A 23,427-nucleotide genomic window follows, 5' to 3' on the forward strand; every position below is an offset into this window, starting at 1 on the left:
ACAAGATGATACAAATATTGTATATTCATAAAACAGTAGCAAAGATCTACTAAGTATGTATGTAGTATGACTGTATAGGACGTTACGTAAAATACGAAGTATACTGCATACATACTATAGTTGCAACTAAATACACAAGTATAAAACAACATTATCCCACTGTATTTGATACTCCACCCATCCCTTAAAGATTGCGAGGGACAGAGAGGAGTAATGAACATAGTCATCCCTTGGCACAACCGCACAAGGAAGATCTACAAAAGGAAACACTAGAGGTGTTGTTTCCATAGGATTGACAACTAGAACTCGCAAGCAAGCAAAAATATTTACAACAGCCCTGTTTTCAGTGACATATACGAAGCTGAAAAAGAACCTAAGATCTATATAGCTCACTCTAGATTCTTATTTTTAAACCTCGTACCCATAACTTCCGCAAAGTAGGGCTTATTAGAACTTGCATGAAGTTCCAAACCTCGGCATAAGCCTTTGACCCGCCCTCCCTGCTTTGTGATTCACAAATGTCGGGCGCAGGAACTTCTGGAAGTTATCAAGAAACGCCAGCCATTCTTCTTCATTCATATCTGCCAGATTTACAAAACTTGAACTTGAGGAGAAAAGCTCATTTGCACTTTTGTTCATTGGTGTACCATTAAAGCATCTTTCTTGTTGTATTGCTTGTTGTTGTATCCAAGTGTTGTCCCCCACATCGCCGATTCTGCCTTCTTTGTTCTTGGTACCAGTAGCTGTGTCTATCCTCTTCCCTTCTTCAGAGCCCTCTTCAACTTCGAAAAGAAAATCCATACCATTTTTCCCAGAAGTCTTTTGAAATGATAGTTTGTCTTCTAAAGTTCTGCTTAAATTCCCATTAGAAGCCTCACATTCCAAATCAAATAGAAACCCATCCTCATCTTTTGGACTAGTATTTATCCCCATCTCACTCCTTTGCAAGAGTGATCTGGCGTCGATGCATAGGAGCTCTAGCTTACTTGGCTCCTCTGCATGGCCTTTAAACTCCCTACTCATCATCTCACCAACCTCAGCAAGACAAAGCCCAAAAGATGCCGCTTCCTTGAGGAAAATTGTACAAAGGATCAACACCCGGAGGCAAGCCTCATGAATCATCGGTAACTCCACCCTGAGCAACTCGGAATCATAAAAAGGATCAAGATTTTCTATATACTGAAGTTCATCTTCAGAAAAAGGGATTGATGCCTGGGGCCAGTGGATCCATTCAAAATAAGGGTCTTCCAAACTTTCTGGGAGGCTAAGGCCATGATCAATAGGAACCAAATCTACCTTGTTGAAACGCCCATCCCCATCATCAAGCTTCCTGACCAGAAGGTTTCCAGCATGTCTGTCTGTATTTAGCATGCGAATATCAAGAATTCCTATCCGATGCACAACAGAAACAGGAAAGCTAGAGGTCCCATAATCACTAGCATCACAGTCATGATGAATATACTGCTGAAATGAAGCAATTTTGCTTATATGCTCTCTTTGCTGGTGGCCATTCCCATTTACCCCGTCATTGTTTACATTGAAAATTGGATGAGTTACCTTCACAAGAGCAGTTAAAGGCACATTGGCAAAACCATCATAGTCAAGAAGGTAAGCTGCTACTTCTCTGAAACCCGTTTCCCCCACCCGAACTGAACATTTGAGTCCCGGTTGACCAAGAGCTTTTCCGATAAAACCTTTAGGGTTATTTGGAGCAAAAGGCTCCTCATCAGTTGGCTTAATGATTGCAGCATTTTCACCATTAGAATCCCGGAAAAAGTAAGCACCGCCAAGACCACTACGCACAGGCATAGGATCAATGCCATTCTTCAAGGCCTCCACAATATCACTCACCAGTTGCTTTATCCCAAAGAAGTTACTTGAGCAACCAATGACTTCTATTGGGCTGCTTTGATCTCTTTGACAAAGATCCTTAACAGAAGGAGAAAGACATGGTGTAGATGAACTTCGGTGCAAGCAGTTTCTAGTCAAAAGAAGCGGTGAATGGTTTCTGACGGTGCTAAGATCATTTTTTAAAACTGTATCCCCACATGTCAATGACGTCTCCTCAGTCGGGACATTGAGAGAAAGCTGCAGTTTTTTCTTCACAGTACGAGCATTTTCACATCCATCCAACTCAATTCCCATGACACAACCACTTTCAGTCTGGACAAAGACACGTCTTCTTCCTGCCTGATCACCTTCCATTGTCTTACTGTTAAGGCATGATTCCCCCCTCAGAGGCCCTCTCACTGATGCTGCAGCCATTTAGTTCTGTACAAAGCTTACTAATTTAAGAAACATGAAAGGAAGAAAGAAATGGGAACCTTTCAGCTTCTGCTGTGGCAACTGCAGAAAGTTCTCCGGAGCACAGACCAAGCCCCCGTGCTGGCACTGACTTTGTAGATTTGATGATTGGAATCCAAATGATCATAGTTAACATAGCCAGAATCAACTTGCATCCATGGATCTCAGTTATGACTGATTCAGTGTCAAGACTGAGTCTGAACTACATTGACAAAGCTGACCACTACGCTGGGATACGCAAAGTTCAAACATTTGTAGACAGATTAATATTTTTTTTAGCATTTAAAAATAAACGGACAATTATGTTACTTAACGACAAGAAACAAACAATATCAAGAATGCACATACATATCCTGATCAGAAAACATAAGACATTTCTCTGTATTCATAAACTCAACATAAGTGCAACAGCTTGCAACTTCTAGCAAAAACCAAAATTTAGATTAATCTGGAAACAGCCGCCTTAAGCTAGTTCATAATAGGTCCTGAGGATAGTGAGGCAATACTGATATACATTTAAAGAACCAATTCTATGAAGTACAAATCCATATATATTATATAAACTTCAAGAAAGTTTTAACATACAATAAGAAATGGCCATAATATAGTTGCACAAAAACTTTTAGGTTTCTCATGGGGGGTATGGTTTAGATGTGTAAGCATTGTTTCCTACATAGGCAAATATTAACATCTTCTGATTACTAACAATTTTGAAGCACTAGAAGCGCAAACTCATCATGGCAAACTTATAATTGATTTTCACTACATTTGTGGCAGAATCCTTTCCCGCACAGGCATTAAAAAATATTGTCTAACTAGATTAGAAAAAATCATTAAAAGTGTAAATCAATAAACATAAAAGGTTTTTTAATATAAAATTGTGCAAGAACGCCACACTAATTTCTAATAAATTAAAACCCAACATAAATTATCCCCACACCTAAAATATGTTAATATAATGAAAGGAAAATAATCCCACTCTTCAAATCTCCTAGTCCTCAAATACATTTAGTGGTACAGTACGAGAATTTGGAAGTATAGTCATTTGATTAAGATTGCATTTATACTAGTTATGGTTGATAGGCTAATACAGGATTTACAAATTGACTTGTGGTCCTTATTAGACCCCAGGGAAAATAAAAAAGCATCCAACGTGGAAAATCAAGATGTATGTAAAAGCCTAAACAATGAATTCATTTGTTCTGACTTTGACATGCAGAGAAGCTATATGGACACGAGCCTAACATTAAAACCATATACACATATCGCAATCATGGCCAAACATACAACTATAAAAGTCCCAAATTTGAAAACAATATCACCAATGGTCACCGCTTTCATTCATACTTTTCAAACAAACATACATCAACAGTCGTCTCTTTCTATAACACATTCAAACAAACAGACATACTAGTGCAAGGCCACCAGTCTCTTCAATTCCTGAGGTGACGGCATGACCTCTTAACTACCAACTTGGTCACTCCAATTTTCGACTAATTTCATAATATATGTAATATGTGTTTTATACATACTAATATCTGTCCAACAACATCCAGCTATGCAAGCAAGAATAACACAAAACTAAGTACCAGAGCCAGACTTTATTCTTCTTCACCAACAACAAAAGAATCATATGAAACATATGATAAATACTCTATGTCCTAACTCAAACAGCAAAAGTAAACATTCTAATTTTATCCATTTTTTCAATCTATTTTATCTCTAAAAGTTGAGTCCGTTTCCAACCAAAAAAACACCCTTGCCAAACATCATCGGCATTAAACAAAAGCCGTGACCAATTGAGTATAACCTAAACCAATACGGCGACATTTAAGCCTACTTTTATGTAATTACACAACAAGGGGTGTCGCGTATTTTGTATACCACAATTGCAAATGTGCAATCTTTAAATAAATCCTTGGTGCAAAATAAAATAAAAAGGGTGTGCATTCTTTAATACACTCCATTATCCGTAACAATGTCCTTTTTCTGTGTGTGCGTGTAAGGGACGTTGCCAAATATTCTTGAAAGTGGTGTAACAATCACAAAAACTCCTAAAAGCCTAAAATCAATAATGAATTAATCATACATCAATCCTTTCAAAGTATGAATAGTGCATGTAACAAAATTTTGTACATCAAACAATTTTTAGAAACATTAGGTGCACTCGGGGATATAATAAAATGTCTAAAAGTATATACGAGTAACAAAGATTTTTAGCTTGAGAAAAATCCTAGATCATGCAATTTTTCTACCAAAACACACCGTATTAACAGGGGAAGATCAGCTACATTTTTCATACCATATAAATTTTTTAACCAAACTTGTAAAAATTACACCAAATCAATGAAATTTACATAATAAACATCAAATATGAACATATGATCAACATTGCAAAAAATGGGACTTATGAAAATAAAATCAAACATGATCAAAGAAAATATCACATAAATTCTGAAAACCCAAATCACCCAATTCCATAAAAACTTCAAAAAAAATGATATTTGATTCCAGAAATTCAATAACAACTAGAAATAGAAACTCACCGCCGGAAAACTGACTGCCGGCAACAAAACACGGCAACCGGGGAAAATCAGCGCAATGAGAGGAGAGAGATCAGCAACGGACGGTTGAGATTTAAGGGGTTTGAAGGAAATCAATGCTGATCTTCCGATTAATCCGTAGATTTGCCACTCTCTCTCCTCTCTTCTCTCTCCCGCGAATCAAATGCGAGTTCCAAACGCCCCTTTTCAAAAAAGGAAAATCTAAAGGTTATTATTGTAATTTCGCAATTTATGGGAATATTGCAAAAACTCGGATTAGTGTATTTGTAACAGAATTATTTATTACGTGGCATTTGTGAGAGCTCCACGTGGAAGTGGTTCCGTGATTTAAGGTGTTTTTAGTGACGTGGCATTAAATGTTGCAAAATTTTGGAAGATTTTTTTAAAAAAAAATTATATAAAAGATTTTTTTTATAAAATTTTATTGTGTCTAGCTCTTGACCTAATTGAAGGTTTGGTTTGATTTTCCTATTTTGCCCCTTCATTGCTACTATTGAGAAAGTTCTGGAGAGAATAAAAGCTTTAATTTACCATATTGTCCTAAGGTAAATTTCATGTCTTCATTTTTCCTTGATTTTGGAAAACTAGGCCCAATGAAATAAACCATGATAGGCCCATTGAATTGACTTTTAAAGGGATAGTTCTAGTCAATTCAATGGCTAATTAGCCAATTAGGTCAATGAAAGTCAAGATGGGTAATTTATATGTTAATTAAAGGTCGATAATTTATTGTGTTTTATACGGAGTATTATTCAAATAACAAGGCGCTTAAATGAGTGACAGCTTTCTTAATCTTTAAAGGGACTCAAATTAAAGAATACATCAGCAAAAATTCAAGGCTATTTATCGTCAACCAAGCAACAAGCACATAGTATCTTACTCTTTTCGTCTTCTTCTCATCAATCTAGGCTTAACAACATCATAGGCTTTGAATAGTAGTCTAATAACTTATTGTCGGTTATATTTAATTTCTGCAACGGTTCTAAAGTATTTACAATTATACATAATGGATGCATTGGCTGACCGTACAAGATTTGATCAATCATACTCTAAGTTAGGTACATGATGGAAGCACTAACTTCAAATCTTCAATACAACAAGGTCTCATTTCAAGATTAAACATACAAGATTTAATTTTGTGACTACAACTCTACAAGCACTAAGAGGATCATACTCTTCTAATTCTAAAATGCACAATGAGAAACTTATGTAACCTTAAAACGTTACTCCCCATTTAAACCCACATAATTATACTAATATAGAGCAATTAGCACTATCATAATAATGAAGCACTAATAGAAGATAAAAGTGGTGTTAGTTTTAAACCTATACGTTTTGCTTAATAAAGTAGAAATTGAATTTCATGTTTGCTGAAAGGGAAACTAAAAATAGTGTTCCCAATAAAAATGTGTGGTACAGTAATTACTTTCCACCTACAATCTGCAGCTAAGTTGATGCAATTGGAGAAAAACTATGAAAAAGTAGGTGGATTATTTTCAAACTTATGAACCAAATATTCTGCACCAAATTTATGGCAAATGCAACATTTACGGACTATTCTCTCCATTTGGCTTAATCTATTACACCACTCATTTCTACTATAGTCTATAGCTAGATTAGCTACATCCTATATCTTCGGGTGGTAGTCTTGTAGATACCCCGTATACACATATGTAGTACTCCGTGTGTAATTATGTATAATACTTCCTTGGTCTCGGTAAGTCGATCCCGTTCCCTAAGGCTCCAAGTATCCTCACTTGACAAGATTTGAACCCCAAAGCTATTTAAAATCTGAGATAAGAAGTCATGATTTGTGTTACGTAAGAGATTACGGCCTTGCAAAGTATTTATTGATAAAAAAAATTGATTGAATGATTTATTTTAGATTGAATGCCAATACAAAAATAAAGGTATTAACAATTGAATAACATTGTAGAGCATGGGGGAGTAGGGCTGAGCAAAACTACCTGAAAAACTGAAAACCCAATGCGTAACCATTCTGAAAATTAGGGAACCCGATTCAATAACGGTTCGGGTACTCGTTTTGATAATTTGTTATCCCGTATGGTTATTGGGTATCATTTTAAAATTAACAGTTATCCGATAAGCAATTTTTTGTTTATTTATCCTATTTAAATCTATTTTTCCAAAATCTAATCTTATATGTCTCTTCATAATCACTTTATAATTTCAATGATTAGTAGCTTTATTAATAATTTGGTCAAAATCATGTGGTATTGATGTTAGGTTAAATAATATTTTATAATATAACTACATTATTAAGTTTAGTTATCATCGCTGAAAATCTTATTGGGTACCCGATAACCGATCCGAAAATTTGGGTACTTGAAATTCGGATACATAAACTCATTGGTTCAGTTTTATGGATATCACTTATACTGATATTGGTTATAACCGTTAGTACTAACTAATAGAGTATAAAACATGTACTCTGTATTTGGAGTTCAACCATCAGCCTAAACTTTTAGCTGAGATGGTCCACTGTCATGGTACCGAAGCTATGTAACACAAAATGACCTTTCAATATAGAATATTAAGGGTCTGTTCTCTTCCGTTAAAATTCAATTCAGTTCAGTTCAGTTCAGTTCAGCTCTTAATTTACGTCTAATGATATTGCTAATGATATAAAGCCAAATTTCATTCTTTTAAGCTCTTATTACAACGACGACGACGACGACAACAACAACAACAACAACAACAATAATAATAATAATATTAATATTAATAATCAATAAGTAATAAATAATAATAATAATCATCAATAAATAATAATAATAATAATAATAATAATAATAACAATAATAATACTAATAATAATACTAATAATAATAATAATCAATAAATAATAATAATAATCATCAATAAATAATAATAATAATAATAATAACAATAATAATTGAAATAATAATAATAATAATCAATAAATAATAATAATAATAATCAATAATAAATAATAATAATATTATTATTATTATTATTAATATGTACATTTGTATATACACATATGTATAGTAATAAATAATCAATAAATAATCAAAGATCACTAATTCGTAGTTAAAAATCACTAATTAATAAGTTCAGTTCAGTTCAGTTCATTTCAGTTCAGTTCAGCTGAGTTCAGTCAATCGAAACAGCCCTAAAATCCGTTTTACCATTTTGTGACCATCTTGACGGGGGGGAAGAAATAATTTAAACCCAACTTTATTACTTTACTTCACCTCCTTAGATGTCAGAGTGTTGCTAAAGTGTTATTTACTTTCCCTTTTTTTTAATCAGAAAAAATCCACCCACTCCACCTTTACTAATTATTTTTTCATTTTATTTGAATTAAATTACCAAGTATAAATACTACTGACATCCTGTACTTGTATTTCTGTATAAGTTTCTTCTCCTAGATTCATTTTCTCTTACCACCGATCTACCGAACTTTACAACTTGTTATACATCTGTACTTAGAAGTTTTCGTTTTTTTTTTGGGAGGGAATAGTACTTGCAAGTTTTTATTTATTTTTTTTATTTATTATTTTTTTTTTAACGAGGAATAGTACTTACAAGTTATTCCTATAAGTACAAAACTGTGGTAATATTTTTTTTTTTTACTTTTTTTTCCAAATTATACTGTAACAGTATAACATCAGTAAAAAAAAAAGAAAAGAAAAAAGAAAACTACATGATTTGAACTTAGGTAATTGCTAGTTATGCAAGTGAGGCCTTAAGGTTGGGGGGAAAGAATAAGGAATAAAAGCAAATTACTCCATAGTAATTGAATTACTCCTAATCCTAAAAATAAACAATAAAAAAATTATTGTATTACTTGTATGAATTATGGAGTATGATTTATGAAGTATCTATAGTCTCCCACTATTAAATTAGCATTGTAAAGTTTTTTTTTAAAAAAAAAACACTATTCATATATTAACTAATGTGTAGTCAGGGCGTTAACTCCGCCAGTGGGTTTCCCGCTGCCAGTCCCAAGCCTGGATAAAGGAGGAGGGTTACGGTAGGCCAGTGACAGCCAGTCTAAAACTTCGTCACATCCCATGACATGAGCCAAACAGATATTTTCGTGGGGGCGTTCCCTACTCAGCGACGCGCTGCACTTCCTAGACCCGGGTGTAGTGATAAGTATGCAAGGGTTGCTAGGTCGTCGCCCAGAAGCGACGCGCCACATTGCCCGAGTGTGGTGTCAAATGAGCAAGGGCGTGCCATTGGGGCGTTCCCTACTGAGCGACGCGCTGCACTTCCCAGACCCGGGTGCAGTGATAAGTATGTAAGGGTTGCTAGGTCGTCGCCCAGAAGCGACGCGCCATATTGCCCAATTGTGGTGTCAAATAATCAAGGACTTGGAGTTGGGATCAGGAGGGAGCGTGGGAGAAAAGAATTTAGTTTGCGGATTGGTTCTTGGAATGTGGGGTCTCTTACGGGAAAATCAGCAGAATTGGTAGAAGTAATGAAAAGACGACGCGTGAACATCATGTGCCTCCAAGAGACAAGATGGACAGGAGAAGGAGCTCGAGGCTTGGTTTTGGGGTATAAGGTATGGTATGTTGGGCAAGAAACGAGCCACAGAACAAGGAATGGTGGAGCTAGGAACGGAGTTGGTGTGGTTCTCGATGAGAGGTTGGCAAAAGAGGTGATCGAGGTCTATCGGAAGAACGATAGGTTGATAAGGCTGAAGTTGCTATGTGGCAAGGAGATTGTGAATGTTATCAGTGCTTATGCTCCCCAAGTGGGTTTAGATGCAGAAGAGAAACGACAATTTTGGGAGGACCTAGACGAGGTGGTGCAGGGTGTCCACCACTCAGAGAAGTTATATATTGGAGGGGATCTAAATGGGCACGTTGGGGCGAGCCGAGATGGCTATGAGAGTGTCCATGGAGGCTTTGGGTATGGGCAGAGGGACGCCGGTGGTGAAGCTATTATGGATTTTGCCCAATCATATGATTTAATTTTGGCTAATACTTGGTTTAAGAAGAGGGATTCACACTTGATAACTTTTCGGAATGGAGCAAATGCAACTCAAATAGACTTCCTGCTCACAAGGAGCATAGATAGACAAAGTTGCATAAACTGTAAGGTTATCCCAGGGGAGAGTGTGGTCACCCAACACCGGCTATTGGTAATGACTATTCGTCTGAAAGAGAAGACGAAGAAAAAAGTTAGACAAGAAGAACCAAGGATAAGATGGTGGACCCTAAGGGATGCAAAAGCTAAGGTTTTTACAGAAAAGGTAATTGAAGAAGCGGATTGGGATGGAGAGGTGGATCCGGACATGACCTGGTTACGAATGAAGAACTGTTTCCTAAGAGTGGCCAAAGAGGTCTTAGGGGAAGTAAGGGGAAGAACTTCGGTACAGAGAGATACTTCGTGGTGGAATGAAGAGGTGAAAGCAGTAATTAAGCAAAAAAGGGAATGCTATCAAGCCTTAGGAAAATGTAGGAGTGATGAAACCTTTGCAGCGTATAAGGAGGCTAAGAGTAAGGCAAAGGCAGCTGTTCGCCAAGCAAAAGAAAAGGCATATCAGGAGGTTTATGAAAAGCTTGATTCCAAGGAGGGAGAAAGGATCATTTATAAGATGGCAAAGAGAAGACAAGAGGCAAGGAAGGATATTGGCATGGTGAAGTGTGTCAAAGATAAGAACCAAATGGTCCTAGTGCAAGAGGAGGGCATCAAGGACAGGTGGAAGGGGTACTTCGATGAATTATTTAATGGAAGTAATGGAGTTGTGATAGGAGATACCTCTATGAGTGATGAAGAAATCAACATGGAGTATGTGCGAAGGATTAGGAGAGTAGAGGTGGAGATTGCACTGAGGAAGATGAAACCTAAGAAGGCGGTTGGCCCTGATGGGGTACCGATAGAGGTGTGGAGGTGTTTGGGTAAGATTGGTATTGATTGGTTAACAAACCTTTTCAACAAGATATGGACGGCTACAAGGATCCCACAAGATTGGAGGAAGAGCACCTTGGTCCCGGTTTATAAAAACAAAGGAGACGCTCAAGATTGTTCTAACTATCGAGGAATTAAGCTTATGAGCCATACTATGAAGTTGTGGGAAAGGGTGATTGAACAAAGGTTGAGGGCATGCACAAGCATTTCAGATAACCAATTTGGTTTTATGCCTGGGAGATCTACTATGGACGCAATCCATTTGATAAGACAAATGATGGAGTTTTATAGGGTAAAGAAGAAAGATCTTCATATGGTCTTTATTGATTTAGAGAAGGCATATGACAAGGTGCCAAGAGAGATACTTTGGTGGGCAATGTTGAAGAAAGGTATCCCACGAAGGTATGTAGACCTAGTTAAGGATATGTATCGGGATGTGTCAACAAATGTGAGGACATGCGGAGGGTTGACAAAAGATTTCCCTATTACAATCGGATTGCATCAAGGGTCTGCATTAAGCCCTTTTCTTTTTGCAACGGTTCTAGACGAATTAACTAGACCAATTCAAGATGAGGTTCCATGGTGTATGCTGTTCGCAGATGATATCGTTTTGGTGGATGAGACTAAGGATGGGGTTAATGTCAAGTTGGAGCAATGGAGGCAAAGGTTGGAATCTAGAGGGTTTAAGCTAAGTCGGAGTAAGACTGAATATTTGGTATGTCGTTTTGGCACTCAGAGGGGGACAAGCAATGAAGTGGTGAGTTTGGATGGAAAGGATTTGACCATGAGTGAATGTTTTAAGTACCTAGGGTCGATCATCCAGAAGAATGGTGACATTGATCAAGACGTGACCCACAGGATTAAGTCAGGGTGGCTTAAATGGAGAGCGGCCACGGGAGTGCTATGCGACCGCAGCATTCCCTTAAAGTTGAAGGGAAAATTCTACAGGACTGCCATAAGACCAGTGTTGCTCTATGGTACAGAATGTTGGGCTTCTAAGAAAGAGCATATTAAAAAGATGGAGGTTACGGAAATGCGCATGTTAAGGTGGATGTGTGGAAACACTTTAAGAGATAGAATCAGAAATGAGGTTATTCGCAAGAAAGTAGGTGTGGCGGGCATTGTAGATAAATTAAGGGAAAATCGTCTGCGTTGGTTTGGACATGTAAGACGGAGACCCGAGGGTGCACCGGTGCGAAGAGTGGAAGAGTGGGACCATGGAGGGATTAAACGAGGAAGAGGGAGACCAAAGATGACTTGGTTGGAAGGAGTGAGGAAGGATATGAAGTGCATGGATTTACGTGAGGATGAAGTTTTGGATCGTAAGGGATGGAGGAGAAAGATTTATGTTGATGACTACACGGAATAATCAAATTTGGTTCATGTTAGCCGACCCCACTTTTGGGATTAAGGCTTTGATTGATTGATTGATTGATTGTAGTCAGGGCGTTGCACCAGTTGCTATCTTAATTAGACCTTGTGATTATTAATTATATTCATTTATTTTCATTTTTTTTTTAGTGTTTAGAGAGCCACAAGGGCGGGGTGAAAATCGATCCCAAGATCTTTTCGAATTGGGAGGGAAGCTCTAACCACTTGAGTTATTCCTCACTCTCTTATTTTCATGTTTATTACATAGCTTATGATTGGCTTAGATGGTTAAGTAACTATCTTTCTTATAAAAGGTTGGATGTTCAAATCCCCTTATAATTCAAGAGGTGGTCAAATTTCAGTGTTTGATATGTGTGTGAGTGTTGTTGATATATGTATCACTCAAACTGATATTTGTGCGTAGATACATATGTCAGTTCAGTTGCTAATTTTTTTCTCTCATAAACAATTCAGTCAGTTTAGTTCAGCTTCAATAAGGGTCTGTTCTCTTACGTTGAAATTCAGTTCAGTTCAGTTCATCTCCTATTTTCCTTCTCTTATAAAATATTCATTTCAGTTCAGTTCAGTTCAGCTCAGTTCAGTTCAGTTCAGTTCAGTTCAGTTCAGCTGAGTTCAGTCAATGAGAACAGACCCTAAGTTCAGTTCAGTAAATCAGAACAGACCCTTAATGACGTAAATAAACCAAGATTCAATTACAAAAAATCTCAAACCAACAACCTAAATCTCATACTCGTATAGTCGTATCACATTCGATCATTCTAGAAGTTGATCTCGAGTTGAACAACTTTCAAAACCCTAATTTGTACACAAAATGATTATTTTTACTGATTACGACTTAAATCGATTTTCTTTATACAACCAATATCTCCAAGTACTTTAACCCAAGGAACACCCATAAATTAGCAATGAGACATTAAAGACGTATCATCTCACGTGGCAAATCTTCTCACTTGATTACCCCTTTGACTCCTCTCTCTCTTTCTTCCAACCCAAAACTCACCAACTCTTTATTTTTTCAATTTTCTTCTTTCCCCATTTTTTTATTTTAAAAAAACCTTAAAATTAATCTAGTACTATACTGTCTTTGCTTGTACTACTGTTACTTCTTCAAGTAGATTTTAGAGAGAGAATTAACGAGATCATCGATCAAAGATTTAGCCTTTCTTTCTTGCTTAATTTGCAAGAACAAAATCTGGGTTTTTAAAGAAAACAAACAAAACAGAGGAACCCATATTTATTGGGAACAGAGAAGAAGAAAGTTTTCTTCTTTTTTCTTTTACAAATATTTTATTTTTATATACTTATTAATTTCTTGCTTTCCAATTTTATAATATGATATAAATTTGAAATACAGAAACCCAAAATCAGACACCAGACAAAGAGACAGCCAGAGTGTTAAATTCTCCGTATTATTATACAGTAATAATTTATAATTTCTGGGTTTTTTGATGCAAATTGAAGGAATTTAGAGAGAGAAAATGGGGGATCAAGTAAAAATGGTGATGAAGATGAGATGGGTATCGAATTGGAAAGGTGCAGGAGAATCAAAGAAAGGAAGAATGAAATGGGGTGGTTTTGTAATGATTCTCTCTCTAACTATTTTCTCTCTCTTCACTCTTTTATTGCTTGCTAGATATACTGCTAAACAACATCACTCTGGTTTTGATAATTGTGGTGGATCTTCTTCTTTTTCAATTTTTGCTTGGAAACCCATTTTTCGTACTTCAGATCTTCCCAGAAATGTAATGTTCTTTCTTTACTCTTAATTTTATTGATTTTTCGTACTATTTTATTGCTTGAATCTGATGTATTTTTGTTTCAATTGTTTGCATTTTGTGTTTATGTATGTTTGATTAATGTCGTGTTCGAGTATGGAGGAAGAGATGGTCGTAAAATGTTGGTTCATGTAGTCGACCCCATCGAATTTGGGATTAAGGGTTTTACATTGTTGATTATATTAATTTTGATTAGGGATGGATTTTGAGGGTTAATTAAGTAAATATGGTAGCTTTTTAGCTTTAATCCAATTTTTTGAAAAAATTATTGAATTTTCAACGTAATGATGAATATTTGAACCTTAAAGTAATCCCCTTTTTGTGTCTGGTAGTTTGAGTTTTCAACTTGCAAGTAGTTTCGTTTTCATGTTTTGTACCTTTAGATGGACCGACCCTATACTTTAGATAATCTTTAGCAAAATAAGCTAATTCTTCAAGATGATTGGTTTTACGGGTATTATAAATTTATAACCATCGGCCTTAAAGTAGGGCCGATGATTAATACCCACAAAGGGTAGTAATGTACCCGCGATTAATCTCAGGTCATGAGTACCACCCTTCAAGATATTATCCAACTTAAGTAATAGTATTAAGATCATAAATGAAATTCATGTTAATTGTCCTTGTTTGTTTGGGTATTAAACAGAGTCCCCTGCATAAAAGGCTATGGGGCCCAGTGAGGGAGTTGGGATCTCTGTATCCACATGCAAATCCTCGAGGACCCTATTCTGGTCAGTGAATTCTTCTCTTTCTTTGCCTTTTTTTTCTTTGCTTACTATTCTATGGTGTGGTATGGTCTGTTCTTCATTTAGTATTGGTTCTGAAAATCAGATAAGAGTTAGGTGACTTCTTTAATTACATAATTTGCTGTTACTAGTATCTTTTGTGTTTTGTTGTTGAAAAATGTGTGTATGATTGACTTCGTAGGGGTATGACTTGTTCGGTTGTAGAAAATGTGTTTGAAATGAGCGTATGATCTATGATGGGTTGTAATTTCTTGTTTTAAATGTCTAAGCTATCGTAGGAGGTATGACTTGTTCGGTTGTAGAAAATGTGTTTGAAATGAGCGTATGATGGGTTGTAATTTCTTGTTTAAAATGTCTAAGCTATCGTAGGGGGTATGACTTGTTCGGTTGTAGAAAATGTGTTTGAAATGAGCGTATGATGGGTTGTAATTTCTTGTTTAAAATGTCTAAGCTATCGTAGGGGGTATGACTTGTTCGGTTGTAGAAAATGTGTTTGAAATGAGCGTATGATGGGTTGTAATTTCTTGTTTTAAATGTCTAAGTTATCCATGTTCCGTAAGAAAAGTTAACCCCTCGGGCGTTTGCTAGAGGTCACTTACACGTTATAACTGTCGCCTGAAATTTCATAATACTCCATCGAATCTTATTGTACTACGGGCTTGGCGGTCAAGTAATGGTATGGTTTGGATGTTGATCTAAGGATTTACTATGAAGCATTTGAGTATAGGCTTGGCAAAATTGATCCGACCTAGATATGGACTATATTTGAAACTAGATAACCTGATTTTGACTCGGTGTAGAAATTAACAATGTTAATATTGAATGATTTTTTCATGCTAAATTATTTTTTTTTAACAAATACTCCTTGTGATGTGATTGAAATAAATGCCTCATTTCTCGAATTGAACATAGACTAATCTCGGTCAAAACAATCCATTGCCACTTTTAAGTCTACACTATCCGGGTATCATATTGCTATAAGTCTATACTCTCTAAAGATTCTCAAACGAGTGATGATAAAGGGTTCAAGTAAGATAACAATGCAGTGTATGAAGATATATATGGTTCAATTCCATCCCCTTAGTAGTATTAACATGCTAACAGGCCTAGTCATTTTAATTTTAGATTTGAGTTTGGCTTGCCTACATCTGCTTCTCTTTTCAAGTTGTACAGTTCTTGACTTGGTATGCTGTCTTGAGATTGTATTGTCTTCCTAACTTGTTACAGCTCCCAGCTTGCAATCAACGGGCTTCCTTTTTGTCAGGATTCGAGGTGGTTTCCATGAGATCCGGAATGCAGTAAGACCACCACTTCATTTGGTATATTTATTCGAGCCCTTTTTTTTTTTTTCTCTATCTTTTCTAATGGCTCATGGTTGGTTGTAGATCGCGGATGCTGTTGCAATAGCACGGCTGATCAATGCTACTCTCGTGATTCCTGAAATCCTCTCAACCACCAGTAGCAAGGGAATTAGGTGATTGATATTCTTTATGGCCCTTTCCAATCACACCCGTGTCTTTTGTTTCTTGCCAAGAATGGTTTTTGAAAAACATTCATCACTTAACTTGATTGGGTGATTCAATATTTGCAGCTCCGAGTTTAAAAGTTTTGCTTACTTGTACAATGAAGATCAGTTCATGGCAGCATTAGCTAAAGATGTCAATATTGTTAAGACTCTTCCTAAGAATCTTAAGGAGGCAAGGAGGAAGAAGGCGATCCCTTTATATAAGGTACCGAGCTCAGCATCTCCTTATTTCTATATGCATCAAGTTTTGCCAACGTTGAGGAAGCACTCAGTTGTCGAACTTGTTGTCTCAGACGGTGGATGCTTGCAGGTGATCGCCTTTCCCCTCTCCTATATCAATTTCTTACTTGTATTTCTTAAAATTCTTGCAATGCAAATATTTGTTTGAATTCTTGTCAAGTGTATTATGATTGTTGGAATATATGCATGCTTGTGTTCAAATACACAAGATTTGTGAGAATGTATTTATGGGAGCACATTTCTTTTGCTGATGATCTCACATCTCAATTTACGAAAAAACTGCATTTTGATTTTCTAAATCACTTGACATCGTCTCGTTGTATCTGGTGCAGTCAAACCTTCTTCCTGATCTTGAAGAACTTCAGAGGTTGAGATGCAGGGTTGCATTTCATGCCCTACAATTTCGGCATGAGGTCCAAGAGCTTGCCACCAAGATATTAAGAAGGTTCAAGTTCTCTAGCTAATAGCCTCCCTTTTTTTTAATAAATGTGAAACGTCGCTTATATTTAACTCTCCTTCTAGGTTACGGTCACCTGGTAGGCCGTTCATTGCATATGAACCAGGGATGACCAGAGAGGCTTTGGCATACTATGGCTGTGCAGAGCTTTTCCAGGTAATGACTCAAAAACTTGGTCAGTGCTTAATAGTAGATCCACGCAGAAGCAAGTTGATTGATGTCAAGGTTGTCTTAAACTTCTGAAGGATGTGCATACCGAGCTTATTCAACACAAAAGGTCGTGGATGTTGAAGCGGGGAATTGTGAAAGGAAAGCTTTCTGTGGATTCAGCTCAACAAAGGCTCAATGGTTCTTGCCCCCTCATGCCAGAAGAGGTTAGATATTTGTCAAGTGTCAACATATGTTGTAATCCAAAATTACTCAATTATATCTTAGTTTTATTTGCCGCTCTTTCATCATGATTGTGCAACTGCGATTTTTAAAAAAGTAGAAGATGTACACGTTTACATGGACCATGTCCTGGTATATAATTAAACTTTTCCGCGTTTCATTTTTAAAAATGTACAAGTTGAAATACACGATTACATTAAAAAAATCAATTTTATGCAGAATTACAAAACAAAAAAGTTTTATTTTTCCTTGTTACATTGTAAAGAGAGGATCTTCAACTCTTTTCTTAGTATTTGAACCTTGTGATTATTCAGATTGGTATCATTCTCCGTGCATATGGATATCGGTCAGACTCAGTGATATACATCTCTGGTGGAGAAGTCTTTGGCGGTCAGAGATTGTTAATTCCTCTGCATGCCATGTTTGATAATGTAGTAGATAGGACTTCCCTCAGCACAAATTATGAGCTGACTAGGCTATACGGCCGTGAGGCAAACTTTGTTGACCCTCCACCAAGAGCGCCCCCCTCAGTTGTAGAAGAAAGGAAGCTTGAAGCATGGAAAAAGTCTGTCCCACGACCTCGTCCATTACCACCTCCTCCTGCACGGTCTAAGTATCCGTACAATATTGAAGGGTGGTGGGGTTGGGTAGCGGAGAGTGATAATGAGCCTGAGAGTACTGTGATGGAGCTTAGAACTAATGCACATAAATTGCTTTGGGAAGCCATTGATTATATAGTTTGTGTTGAAGCTGATGTTTTTATTCCGGGATTTGATCGTGATGGTAAGGGACGCCCAAATTTTGCTAGCTTGGTTATGGGGCATCGGTTGTATCAGTCTGCTGCTTCTGTGACATATAGGCCAGACAGGTAATCTTTTCTCTTTTCTGTGCTTTGAAATTTGAATCTGTCATGTTTGAGTTTCTTGCTGGTGTTTTACTATAAACTTGTACTTTCTTATTTAAATATAAGTTTTTTTAAAAAAATGAATAAGTCGGTACTTTTTCGTTGCAAATGAGGGTGGTTTATATTGGGACTTGAGAGGTAAACAATGTTAAAAGTGCCAAAGAGGAACAACTAAGGGCCTGTTCTCATTGACTGAGCTGAGCTGAAATGAATATTTTATAAGAGAAGGAAATTAGGAGCGGAGCCGAGCTGAGCTGAGCTGAACTGAACTGAACTTCAACGTAAGAGAACAGGCCCTAAGTCTATAACTGAATCTGATTTTCTCTCTACTTGATTGCTGCAGAAAAGAAGTAGCCAAATTCGTAGATGATCTCCGTGAGGGCATGCACCCAGCTAACCGAACATGGCTTTCATCAATTCGCAAGCATTTAAGAAGAACATTGCTTGATGGTCCCGTGGAAGCATACAACACTTCAAAACCAATCTCCTTTCTCTCACATCCTGTTCCTGAGTGTTCTTGCTCGAGGGGAAAAACTAGTCCTTCTTCCGGTTTCAACCCTCAAGCTGCTTTTAAGGTTCAGCATAGTTGCCCTTCTTGGATGGGTGTTAATGTTAACTCGAGGCTAAAAGAGAAGGAAAGTGATGATGAAGTTTATGTGGATGATGGCTTTATTTCCTCATTTTTCTTTGGACATGGCTCGGAAAATCAAGGGGCGAGTAATGTAGTTAATGCCAGTCGGGAGGAGACACACTTAGAGGACCAAGAAGACCTTGAAGCTAGTGAAAGATGACAAATAGCTTATCTTTAAGATCATGTACATAGAAAAAAAATCGGAGGGGTTGAAAATTCTTCGCGCTACTGCTTTCAAGTGGCACTTTCCGATTCTTTGGCTGATTGCTTCAACTTATTTAGGTCCAGTAAGAAGCATTTGGCTGCGCCTCAAATAGATTAGAAATACATGGGTGAAATTTTATTGTAAATCCATTCACCGACGAATTTTGTGCTGTATTAACCTCTAGATTGGTAGCTTTATTTAAATTATTGTGTATGATTAGAAGGAACACTTTCAGGTTTTGAATAATATTATGAATTAGATGGTATACATATAATTTTTGTTAGAAATTATTGATTCATCAGTAACTTAGACAGAAGTCTTTCTAACATTATGCTAGATGTTGTAGTATTAGAAATTTTTGCCTCGCTATTATCTCTATACTTTGTAGGTTGTTGTAACTTTGTATCTCTCTTGTTTTCTTATATTAAAACAGAGCAAATTATGTTAAGTAAAAGGAAAAGAACAGTATGTTATCACATTAATCCTGTACTTTATTGATGTACCATTGTTAAAAAAGTTGCATTATGCTTGTGATACTTTTAAGAAAGTTGTGGAGGAGAACAAACCCCGAGTAATTCTAACAATCTAACTACACAGTCACTAACTCACTATGTTGTGGTTGGCCATAAAAATAATTTTACTACAAAGTTTATGTTAAGTGAAATTGATAGTGTGTGGATTCTATTATTCTATATATACTTGGATGTATCTAAAGGATTTTATGACGTGTGAATGAAAATGAAACATGTTAGCACTATGTCACTATGTGTGTGACTTTTAAAGTAATACATGTCCAATGTACACTAAGCACATAAGAATTGACATGCGCATCAGAGGCGGGTCTAGGATTATTAAATTGGTGGGACATTGCTAATTGCCAATTCAACACAGTATATACTTATTATTATGTATATCTTTTATTTTTTGTTTTCAACGCAGGGATTTTTTAAAATGGTGGGGCATGTGTCACCCAAGATTCTTACTAAATTCCCATATGATATATTGTGAATACATTTTACACGTATGTAATTATGTAAGTAAGACAACTGTAAAGGGCAAATCCATAGTATTTGTCATTCAACAAAAGCATTCCTAGTCCTTGCAAGTGATAGAGCACTACCAATTACCAAAGTTTCAATACATTTCTCACTACCTCGCATAGTCACATCCAATGATATTTCTTGAGTATAAAATATGATTTATTTTGCTCAAACGCTGTACATTAGATTACTAGTCAAAATTCAAAGTCATGCATGGGTCCAACTTATTCGTATTCCCCAAGCTAGCTTCTCTCTATTTAAATGTGAGAACTAGCAACGTATTGCTCAAAATCAATCTTGTTGTGCTCTTTCTTAAAAAATTATTGACATGTTGAAGGTCATAAGTAGTAGTTGGTACTTGGTGTTTTTACTCAAATCATTATATGCATGTTTTGGTGCTTCTTCTCTAGAAGAAGTTAGACGACCGGTACCTACGGTTACCACCACGACGACAACACTTAACACCACTGATCAAGGCCGACTTCAATTGGTGGCTGCTTCTAAGCACTTCTCCTCTGCTCATAATCTATGCTTTCGCTCATAGGATTGTGTTTAAGGCTAGATTAGAGGAGGATCAATCTTACACAAAAGGGCCGTCTTCAAGAGTTGAAAAGTTTGTTTTCTTTTGTACTACATATGTAATGACTAACTTGTTTAATGCTTATGTTTCCGGTCTCTTTTGAGATATCCTATAAAATTGGATCGATACAGGAACGACAAGCATGATCTCTATGTAAAAATTATATTACTGGTACAAACGAATAGAGAAAAACTGATTTTGGCTTGAGTGAAACTAAGATCAATTTTTAATTTTTTTTTTGGAATAACCCAAATATATAGTTTATATATTGAGAGTTATATCTATGAATTTATGATTAAGTAATCAATTAAGATGGAAAGAGTTACTAGCTAGCTAGAGTGACTAGAGATACATATGTTAATACTTAATAGTATCTACTATCTAGCAAGAGTAAGATGAAAGTAGGTTGTAAAAGTTTGTACTTATAGTATACAGTACATGAGATTCTCTCAAGGACCAAAATACAGTTTTTTTTTTATATGATCAGCTCATATATATTGATCTTATAATTTGATCAGCAAAATCACTAGTAGTTGCTAAAAAAGGAAGTTGATTTTTCTAAATAAATTTACCTACCCCAGGATTCCATGTCAAAAAGATGTGACCATTAGAGAACGAATCTTTTGAATTTTCAAAGGAGGGAAAATTAAAAATAGAAGACTGAAATTATAGTTTACGCAATAATCTTGTATGAAACGATATCAAATTATAGATTAATTAACATTTTTATGTTCGAGTGACTTTGAGATTTTTTTTTTAAGGCATTAACAAATGAATAGGTATAGTTAGGGAAGTTCTAGACATTCTTACCTTCTCTTTTGGGTTTAGTTTACTTGTAAGTGTGTGACTGTGTGATACAAAATATGTTAGCCAAATAGCCCGTTGACTCTTGATAAATTAAACCACTCAAAGATTCTAAGCTAACAAATTATCCACACTTTTTGAGGAATTTTGGATGTTACGGGGTCCGGTGGATAAAAGTTTTGAGGCCCTAGGGGATACATCTCATGATCATATAATGTCGTTTGAAACCATATATGACCATTATATGTTGTCATAAATGTCTGTGATAGGCTTAAGTTGACGAAATCGGTGCAAGTTGTGAACGGGTAAACTAACTGTTTTAAGGCAAATTGGATGGTTCCACCCATCTAATTGGACTCTTGGAGGGTATTAGAGGCCATGGTAAACATCCCGACAATTTTTATTTCCAGGCGAAAAAAGGTCTAAAAATTCCAAAATTGAAGGCTATTATCCACGCTTTTTGAGAAATTTCGGAGGTCACGGGACCCAGTGGCAAAAAGTCTTGAGGCCGTATTGGGTACATCTCAGGGTCATATAATGTCGTTTGGAATCATATATTACCATTATATGTTGTCATAAATGTTCGTGGTAGGCTTGAGTTCACGAAATCAGTACAAGTTGTGAACGGGTAAATTGACCGTATTTTAAGGCAAATTGGATGGTTTCCACCCACCTAATTGGACTCCCGGAGGGTATTAGGGACCATGGTAAACATCTCGGAAATTTTTATTTCCGGGCGAAAAAAGATAAAAAAATTCCAAAATTGAAGGTTATTATCCACGTTTTTCGAGGAATTTCGGAGGTTACGGGGCTCACTGGCGAAAATTCTTGAAGCTCTAGGGGATATATCTCAGGGTCATATAATGTCGTTTGGAACCATATATGACCATTATATGTTGTCATAAATGTTCATTGTAGGCTTGAGTTCACGAAATCGGTGCTAGTTTTAAATGGGTAAATTGACCGTTTTAAGGAAAATTGGATGGTTCCACCCACCTAATTGGATTCCCGGGGGTTATTAGGGACCATGGTAAACATCTCAGCTATTTTTATTTTCGAGCAAAAAAGGTTAAAAAATTCCAATATTGAAGGATATTATCCACGCTTTTTAAGGAATTTCGGAGGTTACGGAGCCCGGTGGCGAAAAGTTATGAGGCTCTAGGGGATACATCTCAGGGTTATATAATGTCGTTTGGAACTTCATATGACCATTATATGTTTTCATAATATATCCGTGGTAGGCTTGAGTTCACGAAATCGGTGCAAGTACTGAAAGGGTAAATTGACTATTTAAGGCAAATTGGATGATTCCACCCACCTAATTGGACTCCTGGAGGGTATTAGGGACCATGGTAAACATCCCGACAATTTTTATTTCCTAGCGAAAAAGTTCAAAAAATTCCAAAATTAAAGGCTATTATCCACGCTTTTTGAGGAATTTAAGAGGTTACGGGGCCTGGTGGCAAAAATTCTTGTGGCCCTAGGGGATACATGTCAGGGTCATATAATGCCGTTTGGAACCATTATATGTTGTCATAAATGTCCGTGGAAGGCTTGAGTTCACGAAATCGGTGCAAGTGTAAACGGGCAAATTGACCGTTTTTAGGCAAATTGGATTGTTCCACCCACCTAATTGTACTCTCGGAGGGTATTAGGGACCACGGTAAACTTATCGGCAATTTTTATTTTCGGGAGAAAAAAGGTCAAAAAAATTCCAAAAATTGAAGGCTATTATCCATTGTTTTTGAGGAATTTCGGAGGTTACGGGGCCCGGTGGCGAAAAGTCTCGAGGCCATAGGGGATACATCTCAGGATCATATAATGTCGTTTGAAACCATTTATGACCATTATATGTTGTCATAAGTGTCCGTGGTAGGCTTGAGTTCACGAAATTAGTGCAAGTTGTGAACAGGTAAATTGACCGTTTTAAGGCAAATTCGATGTTTCCACCCACCTAATT

The 23,427-nt window shown here is 36.5% G+C and overlaps 1 protein-coding gene and 1 pseudogene across 4 annotated transcripts; one reads left to right on the forward strand and one right to left on the reverse strand.

Moving 5' to 3' along the window:
• Positions 1-6: 6 nt before the first annotated feature.
• On the reverse strand, positions 7-5,019 carry LOC145642219 (phosphatidylinositol 4-kinase gamma 6 pseudogene; annotated as a pseudogene). 2 transcript variants are annotated; one of them, XR_014115661.1, is made up of 2 exons: positions 4,851-5,019; positions 7-2,527 (listed from the first exon to the last, which is right to left on the reverse strand). The product of XR_014115661.1 is annotated as a phosphatidylinositol 4-kinase gamma 6 pseudogene, transcript variant X2 (transcript). The 2 variants fall into 2 exon arrangements; XR_014115660.1 differs by having other exon boundaries at positions 7-2,532.
• An 8,068-nt stretch (positions 5,020-13,087) lies between these two features.
• On the forward strand, positions 13,088-19,330 carry LOC145642221 (O-fucosyltransferase 27-like). 2 transcript variants are annotated; one of them, XM_081693328.1, is made up of 10 exons: positions 13,088-13,912; positions 14,592-14,676; positions 15,919-15,989; positions 16,077-16,165; positions 16,283-16,526; positions 16,789-16,901; positions 16,979-17,069; positions 17,159-17,287; positions 17,618-18,171; positions 18,551-19,330. In XM_081693328.1, the coding sequence occupies exons 1-10, from the start codon at positions 13,649-13,651 to the stop codon at positions 18,996-18,998; spliced, it is 2,088 nt and encodes a 695-aa protein (XP_081549454.1). In that variant the 5' UTR covers positions 13,088-13,648; the 3' UTR covers positions 18,999-19,330. The 2 variants fall into 2 exon arrangements, with proteins under 2 accessions (XP_081549454.1, XP_081549455.1); XM_081693329.1 differs by having other exon boundaries at positions 15,926-15,989.
• The last annotated feature ends 4,097 nt before the right edge of the window (positions 19,331-23,427 follow it).

The sequence above is a fragment of the Chenopodium album genome, chromosome 8 (genome assembly GCF_948465745.1).
Source record: "Chenopodium album chromosome 8, dcCheAlbu1.1, whole genome shotgun sequence".
Taxonomy (NCBI): domain Eukaryota; kingdom Viridiplantae; phylum Streptophyta; class Magnoliopsida; order Caryophyllales; family Amaranthaceae; genus Chenopodium; species Chenopodium album.

What these genes read in the sequence shown, in the direction of transcription:
- LOC145642221 (XM_081693328.1), top strand. Translation starts at nt 13,649, where the DNA reads ATGGGGGATCAAGTAAAAATGGTGATGAAGATGAGATGGGTATCGAAT. An exon ending in CTTCAGATCTTCCCAGAAAT is followed by an intron (nt 13,913 to 14,591) that starts GTAATGTTCTTT and finishes GGTATTAAACAG; the next exon opens with AGTCCCCTGCATAAAAGGCT. An exon ending in GTGACATATAGGCCAGACAG is followed by an intron (nt 18,172 to 18,550) that starts GTAATCTTTTCT and finishes TGATTGCTGCAG; the next exon opens with AAAAGAAGTAGCCAAATTCG.